Genomic DNA, 23,283 nt, shown 5'->3' on the forward strand with positions numbered 1-23,283 from the left:
TTTGCTGTGCAAAAATCAGTTCAGGGCTAAGTGTCCCTTTCCTCATCTTGCTACATGGGGGGGGGGAATAGAAGGCATCGGGGGGGGGAGTGAATTGGGCAATGCCAGTCACATTTGTTCTGTCTCTTCACATTGCTCCATTCTCCATTTGACTATATAAGCTTTCAATTTCAATATCTCAGAAGAAACAAGTGCTTCAGGTACACTGCTATCTTGCTATCAAACATCAATGGCTTCTATTACTGTTGGGAGATAAAACACTTACAAGAGCCCTGGTGGTTAGAGTGCAGTACTGCAGGCTACTTCTGCTGACTGCCAACTGCCAGCAGTTTGGCAGTTTGATTCTCACTGTCTCAAGGTTGACTCAGCCTTCCATCCTTCCAGGATCGGTAAAATGAGGACCCAGATTGTTGGGGGCAGTATGCTGATTCTGTTAACTGCTTAGTGAGGCCCTGTAAAGTACTATGAAGTGGTATAAACATCTTAAGTGCTATTGCTATTGTTACATATCTACTCAAATGAAACAGACAACATGAAGCTACCTATGGTAGTTTTCACATCCCCTCCACTATTTAATCATGTTTTGTCACCTCCTGACTTCTGAATCAAACTCAATATGAAACTGCCTTGGGAAACCATACAGAATGATACAGAATGCAGCAGCCTACATACAAAGAGGAGTGCCTCCGTACCATTTGTACTGTGGGATTTGGCTTGGTTACAGCTTTTCTTGAGTTGCAGTCTAATACTATAAAGTCCAACATGGCTTGAAACCTGGATATCTATAACATCACCTGCTCTAAATATAATACGTTCATCTAATGATGAGGTGTGATGGGAGAGATGCTGAATCAGATGCTAAATATAATAACTTAGATCACTTCTTAATGTTTTACAAAGGTCCACTTGATAACTTCTTGGAGAAGCATGTTCCATCAACACTCTAGATCAGACTTCTATGAATTTGGGTACTTCTAATATATGGTAATACGGTCCCAGAATTCCCAGTGCTGGTTAATGATTACAGGGGGGAAAAAAATCACATAATTATTTTCCACTGTATGCTTTTTCTACAGCTCCCTCCAGATTGCAAACAGAAAGCAGGGTGATGTAATAAATAGTATGTACTGATCCTTTAGGCAAAGAAGAACGAAGCTGAAGCCACCAGCCTGAGGATGACGGATGGGATTTCGTCGAAACGTTGCCCTGATACCTCCAATTCTACGTGGGAAAAAACCCGAATGACCAAAGATATATATATATATATATATATATATATATATATATATATATATATATATATATATATATATATATATATATATATATATATATATATATATATATATATATATATCTTTGGTCATTCGGGTTTTTTCCCACGTAGAATTGGAGGTATCAGGGCAATGTATGTGTATATATATATATATATATATATATATATATATATATATATATATATATATATACACACACACACACACACACACACACACACACACACACACACACATACATATACATATATATCTTTTTAATATATTTGCTTTCATTGGCACTCTTTGCAAAATCATCCTAGTTTTCTGATGCTTCACTCAAACCATTTTAAAAAAAAATATAAGTTCATATGTTATCAATAATTAGACATACTACGTTTTGAAGTGGGTTGCGAGTTTTTGATAATCTTGTAAAATAGATTTGTGTCCATCTAAGCCAACATATTCATCCATTATCTTACGACTTCCTTTAAAGGAAAACAATGTACAGTATTTATGTTATTTAATTATTACTATAATTATAGCCTTTTATTACAAAATAAAAAGAGCCTTTTATTATAAAATAGAATTAATCAGAAAGATTATTGACTTGCAGGGCAATCCTGTAGGCTTTCGGATGTGACTTTCTGAAGGAGCCATGTATTGACATGCACTGAAATGAATGGCCTTGCCTTCAGAAGTTGTGGGTGCTCCATCACTGGAGGCTTTTAAGGAGAGACTGAACAGCCACTTGTCTGGAATGGTGTAGGGTCTCCTGCATGAGCAGGGGGCTGGACTAGATCTCTTCCAACTCTTCATTGTGTTATTCTGACATTAAGCAATTTTGCAAGATGAAAGGACACTCTCTTTGATATACTGTAGTTCTATTTATACCCATTGTAGGAGCTCTGAGATGATTTTAAAAATACATATTTTTAGGTTCAGAAGAGTGGGGAGGGCTACCTCTGGAACATTTTTCTTTGCTCAGAACATTAGTGCTTCTTTTTCCCTTTGATTTTTTTCAGCGGGTGTTACAATGAATCACGCCCTGTCATTCCAAGTCAATTGTTTTCTTAGCTCAGAAATCAGCCCCAAAGCCAGTAACAGTGAATGTCTGATTTACCAGTAGATTGCAGTCTAGCGCTTAATAAATGGGCACAGCCACTGGCCTGCTTTCAAATATTCATGAAGCCTATACAGGTTGAAAATGCATTAAATGTGGGAATAATGCCAATAATACGATCCTCTTACAGACAAGAAGCTTTCACAGATTAAAACAAGTGAGACGTTAAAGACTTTAAATGGAAGGACCCTTCATTTTCAAGAAAGTGAAGGATGTTCACTAATGGATGCCAAGCTATGTGTAATAGATACACATTTCCCAAAACAAAATGTGCTAGCAAGAAGGGCCAGAAATGGAAGGACGTGGGCTTCCATACAGCCTGGGTCTAATGCACAACATCTTGGAGGACGATGTGGGGATGACTGATGAGTTATTTCAGGCTTGCCCATTAGTGAATGGATCATTCAGATCATTCCACCCATACTGCCATCATAATTTTTTTCTCTTCACTCGTACATGTACTTAATTATAATGGTATGGGGGGGATGATCTTGAGAGATGGGAGGAAGGGATGTGCCTAGGGAACAATTGTGTTACAGGGCAACTGCAGGACACAGCCTGCATAGTGTGCAGCTGCACAACAGGCACAGAAACACAGAAACCCTAAGTTATCAGGCTGTAAAAAAGAGACAAGAGGGGTATTTGTACTTTCAGACTTGCATTCAGTAGAATTAGCTCATCTGGTTATATTTCCTCTCTGGTGTAGGTGGGAAGGCGGAGATCAATCTCCTATCTGGCCCAAAGACCTTTCTTCTGAACATACGCTTTTGTGATTTGTATCAAATTGAAATTATGAAGACTATTTACAACAGTGGAAGAGAAAATAACTGTGTGGGTAACATAGCCTCTCTTGGCCTCCTAAACCATCTCCAACCTTTGGTGAAGCACAGGATGCTATCCCAATACTTGTAATGAAGTTACAATTCAAGTGCTCATGGCCTCATAAGGTTCTTTGGGATGATTGCCAAGGCACAGAGGGAAAATATATATACATTTTCTTGGCAAGTGTTTTCTTTACTAATTGGTATTGGAATTGCAGGCAACAGCCTACCATATCCAAGCTGCCAATGTTGGAAATTGAGCCTGGGGTCTTCTATATTCATTCCATAGGACTCACCTATAGTTGCTTACAGCTTGATGAATGAAAGTTTGCTTTGCAATCATTCCATTAGTATTTCTCTTAAGATCTAAGGCTAGAAAACAAACAATCTACAGTATATAGAGTTATTCTTAGGGAGCTGATTGATTAGTTGATTTATTTATTTTATTTATTTATTAGTTGAATTTATATACCGCCCTATTACCGAAGGACTCAGGGCGGTTCACAGGGCAGTTAAAACAGTACAAAAAGAGAATAAAATGGAATTAAATTAGTACAAGCCCACAATTCATAATAACAATAAAATTAAAATTTTAAAATTAATTTAATATAATTTAATATGATTTAATTAAAAACTTTAAAATTTAAAATCCCTCAGTCCAGGCCAGACAATTCAAACAACCAGGTTTTTAAGTCCCGGCGAAACGAGTGAAGGTCGGGGGAAGTCCGAAGCTCCATCGGCAGTTCGTTCCAAAGGGCGGGCGCACTCACAGAGAACGCCCTACCCCTGGGAATCACCCGCCGGCAATCTCTAACTGGTGGAACCCTAAGGAGGCCCTCCCTGTGGGCGCTCACAGGACGATGGGAAGCTGATGCTGGTAGCAGGTGCTCCCTAAGGTAATAAGACTGATTCTTATTCCTAAGAAGTCCAAACTAAGTATTCCTAACATAGTTGTGTTGAAATAGGACTAGGTAGACTTGGTTTTAACTCCATCTTTAGCCCAAGAAGTTCACTGAGTAATTTGGGGCCAATCCTTCTTCTTCAAGCTGGTCTACCTTACAGGATTTTTGTTGTGGAGAAAGAATAGAGGAGGAAGCTATGATGTTCCTCCTCCTGGAGGAATTGCTGGATTTAAATCTAGCAAATAAAAAAAGCTACACATATACACATACCTATTGCACTATTTTTTGAGAGAACTGATATTGTGCAAAGATGAAATAAGAAACTGTAAGCTAAGGAAAGGCATGAGATAATGAATTATTTCTACCGCTTCATCTACATTGCTTCCTACATTGCCTTGTTTTTTTTTGAAATAATGACATCTCTTTTTGTCCTGATCTTATCAATCTCATTCAACCATGACTTTTTCTTCATGTACTCGTTTGGCTATTCAGCCCTTATTCATTCTCTCTATACAACCAAACTCCCTCACAATATATTTCTTTCATAGTAGTCACTCATTTTGTATTCAACCCACACACCACACACTTCTTCCCACTGCATTCAACTTACTTTTATGTTTCTCCTGGGATAACCAGCATTCACTTCCATATAACAAAGTGCGCAAAAGCACACTCTGATACACAGCCATTTTTCCTTTTTTTTAAACAAACATTTTTTACAACTTCCCATGTTCCGTACATTTGTATCAGTCTCACCTCTGAAAATTTCCCCACCGATTTTCCCATGCTTTGTAAACATTCTACCAAAGTAGAGAAATTAATCCACTTGGTCTAGGGTTGGTTTTTTTTTTGGTCATTTACGTAATTTGAAATTGTTCACTCTATTTTCGATGTTAAACACAAGTACCTTAGCCTTTGGTAAATTCATTTTCAGATCTGTACTTCTCATTGCATCATAAAATATAATTTGATAGAACTCATTCTGGGTTTCAACCAACATGACATAATCTGCACATAAAACTATATTCAAGCAGCAGTCCGTTAACGTCATCACATGATTCCTTCTATATTTAATCATAAATATAGTAAATTACTAAGAGGACATTACACATTCTTATCTCACTCCTTGTTCATTCCTGAGCCATTCAGTAAACATTCTATTTATTTTCACATCTGCTCAATTTCCATCATATATCATTCTTATCATATTCAGCAACAAAACTCCAGGTTTGGGCAAAAATCAGGTAATTCAACCCAATTCCATTTATCACAGAAAATTTTTCTATAAAGGAAGGCATATACAGTACACTTTCTCATATTCAAACATTTCTCAATGATATACAGAAGAGCAAAGATTTGGTCTTCTTATCCTCTGCATTGGCATTTTCCAAATTTTGCTTATTTTTACTCAGTGTTCTGCATAATAACTTAATTGTGTAAATAATGTAAATTGACCTAAGGAAGCAAAAAAACTAATTTTACTATAGTTTTGGTGTTCCGACTGTTAGCTATAGAACCTTCATACACATATTAAACAAGTCACATAGACATTCTGTAAACAAATTTCATTCATAGTTTAACTGTTCTTTGGTTAGACCCGTGTTTCCCAACCTTGGCAGCTTTAAGATGAGTGAGCTTCAACTCCCAGAATTCCCCAGCTAGCAAAACTACCACCCATCTTAAAGCTGCCATGACTGAGAAATATTGGGTTAGATCAGGGGTGTCAAACTGCCAGGCCGCGGGCCGGTTTCATCATACTGAAGCCGCGCCCACCCCACGCCAGCAATGCAAAAAGAGTTGTGATACGTCGCAACACGTCACATCATGTGGCGAGTTTGGCACCTGTGGGTTAGATTATCCATAGCTGCAGCCTCCCCATTTTGCAACATTCTCAAAGTGGCTATGACTTCCTTTTCCTAACTGTTTTTTCTTGGAATGTAACATTTATAGCAGTCATTTCGATTCTATTCTTCAACATAACTCTATCGTTCTCATCAGAATCTTTAAAACACTTTTTTCAGCATTCCCTCACTACAGTTTCATACCAAACAATTCTATTTTATTTTTAACTCTATTCACTTTGCTGCAGGCTTCTTCACACATTTCCAAAACATTTTTTAAAACTCCATCAAATTCATTCTGTACTATGTTTGCCTCTTCTAATCTTTTCCTTTTATTTCAATATTAAAAAGAAACAACTTTCGTACCTTCCATTAACATACTTTCACATACTTGTGTGGCAATCTTAATTTTTTTTCATTCTGTTCGAAGCAGTTTTTACACATTTTTGTCTTATGTCCAGTCTCTCAATTAATTCTGTTCAGCCATTAATCTGTCTTGTAATATGGCTATGTAAAGAAATTGTGCTTTTATCTCATCGAGTTCTTCTTTTATTCTAATTTCTTTTGCTTGTTTCCTTTTTTCCATATCTATTTTGTCCAAAGATTCACTCTTGGATGTGTGTGTGTGTGTGTGTGTATGTAAACGTTACACATTTAGAACCTCTCATCTCCCTTGTAAACTTTATTAATTCTCTAAATATTCATCAAAGATCAAATCAACCAAGCTTTGAAATATGCAGTAGTTCCTCTGCCATGATTTATGATTAAATAATTTATTGTACGCTTATACCACATATTTAAAACAGACTTTTGGAAACAATACCAATCACTATTCTTTTTCATTTGTGGGTTTCCAAACGATCCAGTTACTTTTCCTATACTCCGTTGTCATCTATTCAAGTCAGCAGAATAAATTTTCATTCAAAACTCATTTTGGGTTGAAAGTGGGATCGATAGTTCACTTGTACACACACAATTATCTATATGACAGCAATTAATACTTTCTGGCATACATTTTAACCTTTTGATTCATCATTCATAATTAAATCTACATATTCTTATCCCGGCATGTATTTATCAATTCTACTCCATAAGATCGGGAAACCTTCCTTTGGAACTATTGCATCCTAATCTTCCTCTTAATTTTACAAATGACATATCTACTTTTCTTCCTTTAATTAATTCATACTGTATGCTATTTATTAGTGGTGTCTACAGTAGAAGAGTCAAAGAAATCAAGAATAGTAGTCAAGGCATTATAACTGACGCTCTACCCCTTTGTATATATTTACAACATCAATACATGTACAGAAGGGACAAGTTTTCAGTTGCACTGCTACAACAACCATCTTGAATCCATTAATTCTGTTTATATTCCAAGTCACAATTTTCCTCATATCATACGCATTAGATGATGATGGCCCCATAGAAGTTAACCTCTGCTGCCCATAATGGCTTTGGTCAATCATATTTTTTCATAGAATTCTTTTGAGTAAGAGCGAAAAAAGCAAAGATTGGGTAACCAAGCCTTAGTTATAACCATGCCATATGCAGTACAACCTGCTAACAGTAAAAAAATAAATAAAAATAGCTAATTTTGGTCACATTTTAATCAGTATACCACAAGCACAATCAAAGTCCAATTTTGCCCCAATCATGCTTATGTTATCTTATGCAAGGTAGGATTTATGCAAGGTAGAGATTATTATCTACATCTCACTAACTCACCATCAGTATATTACCTATAGTTCCTAGTTGGTGAGATGCAGGCAAAGGGATGCTAGCTTGCAGGATAGACTCTAGATTAGAGACCCTACCTTGAATGCACAGGATACAACCCATACACTGCATAAAAGACTGAGTGAACGAATGGAAGAAAATATTTCAATTTAATATGATAGAGCTCCTTAGACATATATTTATATTCATGTGAATCTCAAACATATTTAGTTGTGAGGTCTTTTGGCAATATTGTTATGCCATATGTGGCTCAAGATCTATCCATATAATAGGTTATCAAGCTTCAACATGGACCCTTTTTTAAAGAGTTATGACACGGGAATATATGGAATGACAATAATTCAGATTTTCAGATAAATCCATTAAAGCTGCTAGTTTGCAAAAGATTTATAGTCTACCTCTGGCCATAGATAACAATGTCTTTGCAATCTGAGCGCCTCTGAACCTTCTACTTCAAGAGTAATATTATCACTGTTAATAAAAGATGTTTCACTGTTCATGCCATAATGCATATGAGCTGGATGGAAGTCCCCAAAATACTTAACAGACTTTAAAAAAAGACAAGAAACCACTTACCCCCTACAAACCCAGGAAAAAAAATGCAAAATCTAGCCCCATCTACAGTGCAGCCCTGGCCTGTCTGTATTGCTGCCTCCACCACTGAGTTCTCCCTTTGCTCCCTTAATATTTAGTATTAAATATCTCCCAATTTAAGAGATTACATGAAGGGAAGGATGTCTTGTGGAACTCCAAGCTGTGAAATATATTTAAAGCACAGCTGACATATAGATTTGATTAGGGGTATTTTTTTCCTTTATCCAAAGGCGGTGCTAGGCTGGCCTGAGAATCAGTGACTAGCCACAATCAGAATTTTTTTAAGTTGAACATGTTCTTTAGTGGGGAAACTAGGACATTTTATTGCATATTGAATATCAGTTTTGTTATATTTAATTTAATTTAATAGATTTAATTCTCATCTGTCCTCTCACTGTTTCTGAGTATCTGATGTTTTCATTGTTTTATATAACTTAAGTAAATATTTCCTTTACTTAAATATTTTTTTTCATTTTGGAATATCCTGGAGATATACTGAATCAAAAATGGTACATTTCTTTGACAGAGTTTTAATTAGTCTTGGCAGAAGAGTAATTAATAACAGTGAGTTTGACTGGCAGAGGCTATGAATGTAAGGTAGAAAAATACTCAGTTGAAATGCCTGAACATAAGGCTTGCATTACCTATGACTCATTTGAGGCTGGATAATTCTACTGCTTCTGCTGCCTGTCCAATGACTGAGAAAAAAAAAGGACTGTCATCAAGCATCAGGCAGGTCACAAAACACCTTTTTTATTTGTGTGCCTCCCCAATGGAAAGAAACCCAAAGAATGAGTGCAATATGATTTGATAAAGAGATTTGATAGAGTTGAGAACCAGGCATTGTTGAAAAACAACCTGAGGGCTCCCTAACATAGAAATGTTGTACAACACGGTGGTAAAGCATATGCTTGACATACAGAAGATCACAGGTGGAATTCCCTGTACACCCAAGTAAGGATGAACCTCAATGGTTTCCTTGGACAGTCCATATAGAAATGATTAGCTGACAGTGGCATCCACAGGGGATGATAGTAACAACAGCATGCATGTTGTCACTTAAAACTCACGGAGAAAATAAATCTATGTGGTTGCTAGGGGTCAAAAAAATCATTGGCAAATAATCAATGAATGATATAATTAACATTCCAATTCTAACTATGTGTGAGTGTGTGTATAGATTGTATTTCTCATTATGGAAGAGGCTAGTATCAAATCCTAGTGCTTTTTCCCTTCATTAATATTATTTTTGAGATAAATTTCTACAGCAGCATTTCTTCCATTTTTAAATATTCTCTGTCTGTCTGCCCCTCTCTCTCTCTCTCTCTCTCTCTCTCTCTCTCTCTCTCTCTCTCCATCTATCTATCTTAATTTCTCTGAAATTATATTTTTGTTTCAAATAGTATAGGAGGGGTCCCCAACCCCCGGTCCGTGGACCAGGATGCCAGCAACATGCCGGCAATCGATCCACGCAAACAAGCAAAGCCCCATCCGCGAGATGCAGCAGCACACAAAACCACACACCCTCCGGTCTGCGGAAAAACCTCTCTCCACAGAACCGGTCCCTGGTGTCTAAAAGGTTGGGGACCTCTGTGGTATAGGGTTTCCTGCCTGAGCAGGGGTTGGACTAGAAGACCTCCGAGGTCTCTTCGAACACTGCTATTCTATTCTATTCTATTCTATTCTATTCTATTCTGTTCTGTTCTGTTCTGTTCTGTTCTGTTCTGTTCTGTCCTGCTCTACTCTGCTCTATTCTCTCCTTTCTTTAAATTTAGAATCTGCCCAACTTCAAACAACGTTGAGTGGCTAGTCATCTTAGAAAGTAAAGGTAAAGGTAAAGGTAAAGGTTCCCCCGCACATGCGTGCTAGTCGTTTCCGACTCTAGGGGCCGGTGCTCATCTCCGTTTCAAAGCCGAAGAGCCAGCGCTTGTCCGAGGACGTCTCCGTGGTCATGTGGCCGGCATGACTAGACGCCAAAGGCGCACGGAATGCTGTTACCTTCCCACCGTCGTGGTCCCTATTTTTCTACTTGCATTTTTACGTGCTTTCGAACTGCTAGGTTGGCAGAAGCTGGGACGAGTAACAGGCGCTCACTCTGCTACGCGGCACTCGGGATTCGACCCGCCAAACTGCCGACCTTCTGATCGACAAGCTCCGCGTCCTAACCCACTGAGCCACCGCGTCCCTTCTCTTAGAAAGTATACACACACAAAAAAGAATGCATACTTATAAGTCCAATATCTCATTGGTCTTAATACAGCAGAAAAACACATTTTGTTCCCTTAAATTGTCTTTTGGGGGTGATCTGCTAGGAAAGTCACATTCAAAGAAATCATATTTTTTCCAAATCAAATAAATACGTAAGAATGTTTCTGTACCAAACATCCTCTGCATCTTCATCGCACTCTGCCCCAAACTGACAAATGTCACAGGTGGATGTTTCCTTTTGAACGGTTTCTCCCGAACCTTCACTGCCTGTGAGAGAAAGACAGAAGTCAAAAAAAATGTTCATGCCTTTCAAAGGGCACAACACCATCATTAATATCCACCTTTGGGGATACAGAAAGTTTTGCAAACACAAATGACAACAGCCATGTCCAACTGCAACCTCTGACTGTGGAATGGAGTAGGTTGGGCAGAGATCCAGATTTGAAAGACAAAATACATTTGGAATTAACGTTGGTTTTCCTGCCGAACCTATAAACAAGTGTAGGAAAAGACGGATAGGTGCTGATAGGTGCCATGCAAGGTGTGAATCACAGTTTGACCTTTAGATTCAGATCTCTGCCTAATCTACTTATATCTCTAGATACTGGTGTTTAATGTAGCGTTTGGGTTACACTAATTCAGGCACCTCTGTATGCAGCTGGGAGTTCTGGCATTCAAAAGTTACCAATGTAGAGGAGATAACCTTGAAGAACAGAACGTCAGGTTAGCGATGAAAAGAAGACGGAGAAGAGGAATGAGAAGGAACTCAGAATACTCTTGCCTGGATTCTCTTTCAAGATTGGTTGTTACACCCTGCAACAAAAGAGTTTCAGTAAACCCCTGGAGTCTGTTTCCTGATCTGGCACATCTCAGAGGGCTGACCCAACCCATAGAGAAATGCTACATGTAGAAGCAGAGGAGACTGAACATTTGGTGGATGATGATGGAATCCCCTGGTGCCCATTCAGCACATTCCATCAAGAAACTGGTGGCTTTGTGTTTTATACTTATTGGAAGCTAATCTGGATCTCTTACTGATGCCAAAGGATGGGGATGCTGGTGAGCCACTTGGAGGCATTTGGACTAGACCAGGGGTCAGCAACCTGAAACAGTGAAACAGCCACTGGGAACCGGTTCCCTCACAAAAGGAAAAACTGGGAGCCACAAAAAATGTGTCCGCATGCGCAGAACAGGGTTTGACTGAAGAGTGGAGCCAAGGCGAGATATGCACCTACCCTGCATATTTGAATTGATTGGTTGAAATTTTTAGTCTCACTTTTTTTTGGGAGTACACATAGCAGAGGACTGGGAGCCGCAGGAGACGGCTGAAAGAGCCGCATGCGGCTCCAGAGCCGTGGGTTGCAGACCTGTGGACTAGACCAGTACAGAGATATCAATGTTACATAAAAATAAAATAAAGCACACAACATGGTGCTGCCTGTGGGTTTTCCCTGGCTCATAGACACACTCCTACTTATATCTCTAGATGCTGGTTTTTAATGTAGTATCAATCCTGAGTCTTAAGGTGATGCTCGCTCTTTTTCTCTTTGCTGGCTATTTTTTTCCTTTCAGCAATTTTAGATAAAAGAAAAGAGAAGAAATGGCTCTTAAGTCAGATGCTGTATTTGTTTGTAAAATTAGGGGCAAAACCCATGGGATGTTTGCAAGAAGTTCATGTATTATTTATGATAAATTTATATTGTATTGTTTAAATTTTGAGGTAGACTTCATTTTAGTTTGCTCACAAATGCTGCCCAGAACTGGCCAGATGGAGATGGTTTATAAATGATGACATGTAAAACAAACAAACAAACAAAGAGGTCCTTTGAGTTTTAGCTAAACTGTGACATTATTTATCAGCAGGGTAACAGTTCCAATAGAGTTGAACCAGATCCCTAAAGAAGGGCCATCGACAGTGCTAATATCTGGAGACACCTCCTATTGTGTATTTGATGCTCTCACTTCTGATTTTTAACATTTAATTTTTTTCAAGTTCTTAATGTTTAAAATATTTTTAAAATATACTTAATTTTAAATATTTTTTTAAAAATATTTTCATTGCCTGCCCACACCTTTGCTTCCAAAAATGTATCTGGAACTCAGTGTTTTTTTTCTGATTAACCTGTACATTTGATCTGGCTCAACTTTAATGACCATGGGCATGTTGTGTACTGTGAGAACAAGGATGTGATTTGGCGTTTTGGTCTCAAATCTCATTCTACCTACTACTCTGTCTCCTGGCAATGATTTTGTTTTTGAACCTAAATCATTTGTCCTTCTACACTGAATTTTGGGTTCAAAAGAGGTTTTTGTAGTTTGGAGCCCAATAGCCCCCTCTGGCTTCTTGGAAAAGCCACTTTTCTTTTCGCCTCACCAATTTAACTGAGAAACAGCCACAGCCACCACGGGAACCATTTTGTCAAAGCAGCCACAACTTTGCCTCCAAAGTCCAAATGTTCCATCAGCCTTGTTAGAGATTAAACTTGATTTGGGTGACAATATTATATAATGGAGTAAAAGCACCTTTAAGGAGTTAAACGGCCTAAGGGTGTGGCTGTAATTATTCCACATAAAAGAGAGTTAGATGTTACACGTAGTTGCTCTTGTATATGTGTTTGATGTTAGTGTTTGGATACCTCTTGTTCTCTTGTTTGCTAACTTGATATTTATTCTCTCAAGAATCAACTGCTTGCTACAGTGTATATTGTTTTTGATATTGGTAAGCAGCTTTTGTATTTTGATACTATGTTTTTTATGGACTGACTTTTATGTGCATGATACTGGATTGATACTTGGACTATTTCTTACTGTGTTTCTTTTTGTTGTCTGAGTAAAAATAAGTTATAAAACTCGTGTTAGTGCATTACTGTTTGCCTAAAAGTCCCAGTACAACTTCCACTGTGTATTAATAATACTCTGTTAAACAAACCATTTTTTCAACAACATATTCTAACAAGCCTCCCAAAACTGGGTGATTCTTGGAACACAACCAAATACTGTTGAGCAGGGCTTTTTTTTCTCATAGAACACTCAGAACGGAGTACCGGCACCTTTTTTGGATGGAACCTTGTAGGGTAGGCAAGGCGGGTTGTATGACATGTGTGAGTTCCGGCACCTTTTTCTTTTACAAAAAAAGCACTGCTGTTGAGCTTCAATTGCTAATTGTTGCTATGAGCCCAGTAGGGACTGTAGCCAGACTGCAAAATAATTTTGGAACCTTTCTTTGCATTGCTTCTCTCTCTTTTATCAAAAGAAATATCTGTATCCACATATGAATTTCAGCTATACAAAAAGAAAAGACACTGTTGTCTTTATGATGATATTATTAGATCAGAAGCATTTTGTGATTTATTTGGTTTCATCTTTAAAATTGTGAAAGAAATGGATTATAATCCCCTGCACCTGGTTCATATTCATAATTACCAAACTTGACCGTGATGACAAACAATGTAACAGTAAAACAATTCCAATCAACATCCTTAAAAGAGGGCACAAAAAAGACAATTACTTGGTGATTTTGCCTACACTTGATTTACTGTACACTGCCTTTCTCTGTATTCATCGTGTTGTTTTAAAATGTTAGTTTGGACTTTGTTTCCTAAGCAAAATCCATTGTTTCTGAAATCATATAGCCAACTGAGGCGATTTATATCATCTGTGTCAATTATATTATTTGAGCAATTATGCAAATGACAATTTTACTCTGTTAATGCCCATTTACATAATTTGTGTCATTATGCAATCTGCAAATGGCAAAAATTGACACACAAATAAGCTAAAAACTTCAATTATATATTTATGCAAATGACATAAATTATTTGGGATTTAACAGGTATCCATAACAAAATATCACTTTTCCCAAACAATAGGTTACATCATAGTTTTATTGCGTTATTTAAAGGATCATTTTATAGTGCTCTTCGTTTTGTTCAACGTTCTGCAGTAGTATCTAATCCATTACATGAATATTATGATCATCAGAACCATCACATGAAATATGTCCAAACAAAAGAGGACAATTGAGGTGACATTATAAGCCAGGTCCTTTTCTGTACTAGCATCCCGATTATGAAATACCTATCCAGAGAATGAGAGACCTGCCCATTAAGTGGGCAAAAACTTTCTTTTATTCCGTTATTTTGAGTTTGCTTTGATTCCTTTGCCTGTAAAGTCCTCACTGCAACATTGCTCCAGTTGATTATTTGGGGCATATATGTTACACAGACACAAATGTAAATACATACAAGTTGAGGGTTCTTGTTATTCAGGGAAGCAATAAAAATGCTTCTACAAATAACAACAATACAATTTGCTGACAAAACATTGGCCAAACCATGAATTCTTGAAAAATATGTATAGGTACTGTGTACAAGTTAATATGCCTGAGCAAAGAGAAATGTTTTAATCTTGGCAAGAATATTTGCAGAGGCAGATTCTAAAGCAGGGCTTTTCAACCAGTGGTACGGATACCACCTGTGGTACATTGACACCTGGCAGGTGGTACACGACCATCCTAGAAAAGTGGTAATGGGGGAGGGGAATGGCAGCACCGCACAAGCCTGAGTGAGAGATGGTTGGAGCTGCAGGGCTGTCAGGGCTCAACGGAAGCGCCAGGATCAGCAACAGGCTCCAGCTGGAGCTCGGCGCTGATCTTGGCGCTTCTGCTGAGCCCAGAAGAAGCGCCGATCAGCTGGAATGTTGCAGCATCTCCAGGGTCTTGTGATTTACATTCAGATGCTTGGCAACTGATTCATATTTATGACGGTCACAGTGTCCCAGGGTCATGTGAAGCGACCAAAACCTGCTGCAACCACCCAGCAGAGGGGGGAGGGGAATAAAAAACCAAACACCCCCCCACCCCACCCCCGCTGCCAATCCTCAACAGAAATGTTCACAACAATGAAAACCTCGGACAGGAGGAAGAGCACCGCCGGATGGGCAGGCAGGTGTCTTGCTCAGCTGTGGCTTGGGGAGCACTTTTTTCAGTGCCATTGTAACTTTGAACAGTCACTAAGTGAACTGTTGTAAGTTGAGGACTACCTGTACTTCATCATTTTTTTCCTTTTTTTGGTCATCAAGTTTTTGACACCTTGCTAGGCGACTGGTGGTACTCGGATGTTGCCATATACTAAAAGTGGTACAATGGGTGAAAAGGTTGAAAAGCCCTGTTCTAAAGGAATGGCAGTCTACTGTCAGAGGATTCCTGCAGCCCCTCAGCCTCCAAAAAAGCCCTTAAAAAGAGGCTCTGACAGATATCTTAATGCAGAGATAAGGCTGTTCAGTACAGCAATAACTGTTCTTCCCTATCAAATTATGAGGTAAAATTCTGTGTCACAGTCTTGAGCTTTCTGCATCAAAATTGTGAGGCATTCTCCCCCAGACCCAAGATTAAATGCCTTGGTCATCAAAACCTTATCAGCCTTTGTATACTTGTCAGAAAGTGTATAAAGAAACTCCTGTATTTTATTTTTGTTCAAAAAGAAAAGAAATCCTTACACATTTATCTTGCAGTGTATTTCAATCTAACTTTCTTCTGCTCCCCTTAATGTATCCACTTATAATGTTGGCAAAGTAGGTTTTCATCGCTAATTTTAAGCACATTCTCAAGAATGGCAGAATTCAGATCTGCATTCAAAGCACTCGGAATCCCTGATGTATAGTTTGAATACTAAATAGACACTGTGGAAACAAACATATTAGTATACAAGTGAAGAATTTCTCCTTGTTTTTTTTTATCAGAAATGACCAGACAGTAAGTTACCACTAGTGATTGAAGATACAAGCCTGACTGAAGAGAACCCATCTATTCAGCTGACTCTGCGACATTAAATAAAAATAGAACTCTTCATACTGTTATTTATTTATTTATTCATTCATTCATTCATTCATTCATTCATTCATTCATTCATTCATTCATTCATTCAGTTAGTTAGTTAGTTAGTTTATTTCTGTCTGTCATTGGTCTGTACAATACTGCCTGGTGATAAAATCTGTTTAAAGTGAATTCTTCCTCTCTCCCCCACTTTCTTTTTCTCCTACTGCGTAGATGAGTGCCTTGATAAAAGCTGACAACTCAGAAAGAGTTATTTTCTCCTGATTTCCTGCTGCTATTTAAACTTCAGGAGGATAAGATGTTCATTTACTAAGGTGACTAAGGGTTGCTGGGTTTCCTCCCCTCCCACTTTTCCCCCCACCGCTTTCTAAATTGCCCTTGCTTCTGTCGCCTGTTAGAAGAAAGCCTGTCAGAAGAAAAGGGGATTAGTCCTCACAAGAAAGAAACAGACATGCCAGCGTCCCTAATACATTCAGAAAATCCTACCTACATTTCTACAAATAAAGGGGCGGGGGGGGGCAGAGAGAAAAGGGCCAGTCAGGCCATATGGGCATCTGTGGTCAAGAGTCAGTGGGGTTGAGCTACTAATTGATATATACCAAAGACAATGAACTTTGGCTCCCTTTCAGGATAGCTCCACCACACATAAACAACTGATGGTTCCCTCCTGACTGATAAAAGCTCCTCTCTGACTGTATTGGGTCAGCAATCAGTCATGACCTCCTTAACACTATGTGCCCAATGCTTTGGTCCCGGAGGTTTCTGCTTATTGATGGCACAGCATTATGACTTCCACCATGTAAATATTTGTCTTGGCCCCATTCACCTGTAAAGAAGGAGGCAAAGGAAGCAGGAGCATAATCACTATCCAGATGACCTCTCCGAAGACAGTTCTTACCAGTCTAGCACATTCTTACAATGATATCAAATTAAAGTAACTCCTAAACTCATCTTCTCCTTACAGGTGAATACGTGAAGGGATTTCATACTGAAGTTCCACCTTGAGCCCTGCGTTATTAGCAAAAGTTGTGAAAGAGGGTACGTGCAGATTGTTTTCCAGACTGTTTGGAAGGATCTAACTCATCTACAAAAGTCCTATTTCCATTGCTTGTTTCATGTTGGGCAGGATTAATATATATAACTAAACTTTCTAATCCTGTGCTTATTGATTATATAGAAGCAAAGTGAAAACACAACAGATTAATGATTAACATGCAAGTGTTTTAATGCTATTGTAGATTCATTGAAAAAGGCTGAATTTATAAATCCATCCCAGGAAACTTCAAATTTCAATGAATCCCACATAGATTTATTTATGACTATCCTAAGAAAGATATTAGAGAAAATGTAAAATAACTAATAATCAAGCTTTGTATGGAATATAATATAATATAATATAATATAATATAATATAATATAATATAATATAATATAATATAATATAATATAATATAATATAATATAATATAATATAGAACAATTTTAGTGTCACTTTGAATGTACTCTAATTGGCATACATTAAAATGAAATTTCGTTGCATACAGCTCTCAAAGGGTCACCATCTCCGATATACATTACATAAATATGACAAAAATAAATAAATACAGAATTATGCATATACCCACATATATTATATGACACAGAGAAACAACAGTCTAGTTCGGGTTATGTATACATATGCATGGTGAGAAAAACGAATCTTGTGAGTTTACCAGACGGATGACATAGAGAACAAAGCTATTACAGAATCGGGTAGTCCTGCTAGAAATACTTCGAAACCTCCTCCCAGAGGGGAGCAACAGAAACAGACCATAAAGTGGGTGTGTGGGGTCTCTAACAATGCTTTGAGCTCTAAGCACATAGTGCTTATAAGCAGCATCCTGAATACTAGGGAGCGAGCTTCCTATGATCTTCTTGGCTGTCCTTACCATTCTCTGTATGGACTTTCTATCTGAGGCACTGCTGCCACCAAACCAGACAGTGATGCAGTTTGTTAAAATGCTCTCAATTGTGCCTCTGTAAAAAGTGGCCAGGACAGAAGGAGATAGATGTGCTCTTCTTATCTGATGCAGGAAATGCAGACACTGGTTTGCACGCTTCACTAAGGATGATGTGTGGCGAGACCAATTCGGATTGTTAGTTATCTGCACCCCCAGATACTTAATATTGTTGACCACCTCTACAGCTGCATCCTTGATACTGAGTGGAGTATGATTATGCCTGCTCTTTCTAAAAACTACAATGATCTCCTTTGTTTTATCAACATTTAGAACCAGATTACTTTTATTGCACCAGTCCACCAGAGTCTTCACTTCTTCCCTATAAGCATCTTCACTGTCATCCCGGATAAGACCCATCACTGCCTTGTCCTCCGCATACTTCACAATATGATTCGTAGCAGATTTGTCACAGCAGTCGTGGGTCATCAAGGTGAATAGTAGCGGACTCAGGACACAGCCCTGTGGAGAACCTGTACTCAAGGAGATGGAATTCGAAACTTTCTTTCCAACTCGCACAACCTGAGGCATTGTTAGAGACCCCACACCCACTTTATGGTCTGTTTCTGTTGGAAACAGAATAAGGAAATCAAGCATTCAATTGTATAAAGGAGTTCTGAAACCTAATAGGCCCAGTTTGTTCACCAGATGCTGAGGGATTATTGTGTTGAGTGCTGAACTAAAATCCACAAACAGCATTCACACATGAGTATTCTTCCCCTCCAGGTGTGCCAAGCTAAGATGAAGCACATAGGAAAGTGCATCTTCTACAGAGCGGTTCTTCCGATAGGCAAACTGTAATGAGTCAAATGTAGGGGGAAGGCATGAAACCATGTAGTCCTTTACCAATCTCTCAAAACACTTCATCATAATGGAAGTGAATGCAACTGGATGGTAATCATTAAGGCATGTGATTTTAATTTTTCGAGGCACTGGTACAATGTTCTTTCATATCTATATTTCTATTAAATTGGATCAATGTTTCTTCTCACAAACTTTTGCCTTTGCTAACTATAGTTATTTTTAGAACTCTCAAGGAAAAGCTCTTTTTAAATCTCTTAAACACTGAGATTAAGGGTTGAATTTATTTGTTTCCATATGCAAGACAAGGACACTAATGGGCCATGTGAGAAGTCCACATTACGGAGTATGAAGTACCTCTTAATGAGTTCCTAGACATGTTGCTCTTTTGATATTTAGCATTACATCATTTCATTGTTTTGACTTGGGATGTTGCAGGGTCTATTGTTCTGGTCTAGAATTTTGTTTACATCGTTCTGTGGATATATTTATCCTTCACTGGAAAGCCATTTGGGAGAAATCTCTTTTGAAGGACAGGTGGAGATAAAATGTTGAAAAAAGTCATTCAGAAAGAGACGGAAAATCCTCCAAACAAGGAAGTAAATGGTCCATTGCTCAGGACCAACATGATAGACTATGGATATTCAATTCAATTTCATGTTCAGTTTAACAATTCTGCCAAGGGAGCTTGGAACGTTTCTTTGCATTGTTTCTCTCTCTTTTATCAAAAGAACTATCTGTATCCACATGTGAATTTCAGCTATACAAAAAGAAAAGAGAGTTTTCTTTATGATGGTTTTATTAGCTCAGAAGCATTTTGTGATTTATTCACTTTCACCTTTAAAAATTATGAAAACAGAAATGAATTATAATCCTCTGCACCTGGTTCCTTTTCATAGTTACCGAACTTGACCTATATAATGCAGTTTCTGCATGCATTGGTCAAATAGATGACAACAACAACAACAACAACAACTAGTTTTTTTAAAAAGGAAACAGAGGGATGTTTTCTCAAAAAACTCCAAGTAAAAGGGTGTTTTGAACATCACACGTAAAGATCACACTGTGTATTTTCATGTCATTTTAGTTGATCTAAAGGACAGAAGAGAAAGTGAGAAGTCACTCTGGAATACATGAAGTCAACGGTGTTTGCAAAAAAGTGTGAGGCTAAATTTTGCAAACGATATATATTTTATTCTCTAATAAAAATCTCCCTCTGCACACAGACCAGCCAGAGAGGCTCAGATGCTGAAAGTAACTTTCCTCTACAATCGATAAGTCTTTTCCCCCCTGAATAGCATTTGCTCAGGTGAAAGCTGCAAAGTGAGAAGAATGAATGGGCGTGAAATAACGGGCTAGCACAGAAGTAGCTATCCTCTCAGATCTCTGGGAACGGCTCAAAATAACATTACAGGAAAGATGAAAAGAAAATTCACAACTCCCCATCTGCCATAAATGCCAAGTATGTAACATCACGCTTGGCTCCTTGGGTTGCACACAGCCTCCTTGTTCTGGTGAAGGAGAAGTGACCTGTCTCCCACATGCGCTTACACAAAAGGAAATTAGCCGTAATTTCCATTGCCAACTTGACCCTGACCAAAAGCCATTTGACGTGGGCTGAAACATTATCTTCGATCTCAATGAGCACTCAATCAGGGTCTCAGCAGGGCCACGAAGCATTTCTGAGATGCAAGAGCTCCAATTTTATGTACCAAGCATCTTTTTTCATATGGATAAATTGAGAAGGGCTGATTCACCTGCTGGGGGGAGAGGCCTCCTTGCCATTTCCTTCTGATTGCACTGTTCTGGGCTGGGCGGCGGGGGGGGGGGAGGGAGGACCCTCCTTTGTCACTGACCTCAGATCAAATGCTAAGCGAACAGCAAGTAGATAGGTGAGCTATAGAGAGTAGGTGGTTCTTCAGACAGTCAATGGTCTCAGGGCTGCAGAACAATTTCAAAGTTCTTCAGCAGGGACAACACATTCTTCTACTTGCAGTCCTGTTCCTCTCTTTCAATGCACTTTATTTGTTGCTCCTTCTAACTTCTCTCCATACCCTGACAGTTCAGCTCAGGTATTCATAGATGGGGGAAAAAAAGGCCAGGATAGGAAAGTGGTTAACTTCTATTGTGAGATATGTAATGTATAAATCCCTTCCTTCCTTCCTTCCTTCCTTCCTTCCTTCCTTCCTTCCTTCCTTCCTTCCTTCCTTCCTTCCTTCCTTCCTTCCTTCCTTCCTTCCATCTCCTTTCCCAGACAATGGCATTTGTTTTCAGCTGATTATAATGGGGCAATGGAGGGGGAGGAACTGATCACATCATGGAGGAAAAGGCCAATGGAATGTTAAAGCCACAATTTTAGCAGTCCTGAAACACCTACAGATTTGGACATAAGTAGAAGAGTGCATATGCATGTGTCCGCACATGGATGTGGAATGATTATGGTAATTTCATGATTTCTATCAGAAAAATAAATTTTAAATTCCTTTTCTGCCCGTTGCTGAATTCGCACAGCTGCCGTTATATTTATATGGATAAGGGCGTGTAAAGGAGAGCTGTACCCATCCTTTATTTCTTGTTAGATTTATGTTTTGCTTTTTTTCAGGAACACAAAGAGGCATAAAATCATCCTCCATCCCCCAACTCCCCCTAAACAACTCTGTGAGGTAGGGTTCCTTGGTGCTCCCTGAGCCTGGTTGTTTTCTTGCAAATGTTTCACTACCCAAACTAGGTAACAACATCAGTGCTAGTCTGTGAGGTAGGTTGGGCTGGAGGCAACTGGCCCTAATTTACCCAGTGAATTTCCTTTGAAAGGAAGGACATTCCTTCCCCCCCCCATGTTTACATGGCTTATTTTGTAGCTGTCCTGAGTTACATATGAAACATTAGATGTGCAAGTCTTCCAGTGAAGGTAATTTATAATAGACCAAAGGGAACACTTCTTCGCATAGGGCAGGGGTAGGCAACCTTGGCTCTTTTATGACTCATGGACTTCAACTCCCAGAATTCCTGAGTCAGCTATGCTGACTCAGGAATTCTGGGAATTGAAGTCCATGAGTCATAAAAGAGCCGAGGTTGCCTACCCCTGGCATAGGGCATACTTTACTTGTGGACTTCATTAAAAGACATGGGCATGGCAGCAACATGCACTAGATATATTTACAGAAGCCATCTCTACCCGGGACTAGTTTTAAAGATTCTGTATAAATTATGATTTGGGGGCAAATCAATTTGATTTACTGTCTATATTAATAGAGCAGTATTCTAACTTGTTGGTATTTTAGTAGTGAATATATTTTAAAAACATCACTCAAAACCCCCACACATTTGCTTTTATTTACAGCTTGATCTAGCATCCTAAGGTATGCAATTCTTCTATTGCATCCTCAGCCAGGGATATCAGGAAAGGGTGGGTGAAGGCTGATGGGTATGGCATTTGCAAGACTGTTTTCATTTTCTTATAGCCACCTAAGGCATCCATCTCATTTATAAGAGCTTCCCTGCCTCCAAACTCATTTCTAGTGATTTTAAAAGCCCTCAGTGGTGCAATCCAGAATACTTGAGGGAGCAGTTGCAAATATCAGTCTTTCTAATCTGTACTATAGCTCTACTGGGCTTTCTGCTAAAAACAACAGGCTAAGGGGGCCTTCCTTCCCTCCTTCCTTCCTTCCTTCCTTCCTTCCTCCCTCCTCCCTCTCTCTTTCTCTCTCTCTCGATTTCTCTGTTTCTTCTGTCTGTCTTGTCTTTTGTGGCCCCACACTTCATTCATTTCAGATTTGCCAAACCTAAGCCAGTTTAGACAGATTGTTAAAAGAATTTTCTTTTCTTTAGGGATGTATGCTTCATCTCAAAAATATCTGGGAAATGGTAAGGCTGCTTATATTCTTCTTGCTGCTAAAACAATGCTGCTATCCCAGTTTATGTTAAAATTGGATGACAGGAAAAATGAGGGTTTTTCTGTTTTGTAATAACAAGAGATAACTTTTTAATCATATTTGTTCTTTTCTGCAAAGGAGACTGGAAACCTCTTTCTGAATTTGCTTTTTTTCTTTTCTCTCTCTTTCTGTCTAATTGCTCTTTTTACTCTATAGTAGTTTCTGTTAGTTTTTATGATCTGTTTAAAATGTTATAAAATTTACATATTAAACGAATTTATGTAATGTAACATAA

The 23,283-nt window shown here is 38.5% G+C and overlaps 1 protein-coding gene across 1 annotated transcript in view; it reads right to left on the minus strand.

The window, feature by feature from the left end:
• The window catches only part of TMEFF2 (transmembrane protein with EGF like and two follistatin like domains 2), a 270,268-nt gene that overhangs the window by 85,444 nt on the left and 161,541 nt on the right, over positions 1-23,283 (minus strand). Inside the window, exon 5 of the mRNA XM_081314466.1 lies at positions 10,656-10,752. Within this exon, the coding sequence (XP_081170592.1) occupies positions 10,656-10,752 (97 nt within the window). The remainder of the gene's footprint in view (positions 1-10,655; positions 10,753-23,283) is intronic.

This window comes from Vipera berus, assembly GCF_964194415.1.
Source record: "Vipera berus genome assembly, chromosome: 1".
Taxonomy (NCBI): domain Eukaryota; kingdom Metazoa; phylum Chordata; class Lepidosauria; order Squamata; family Viperidae; genus Vipera; species Vipera berus.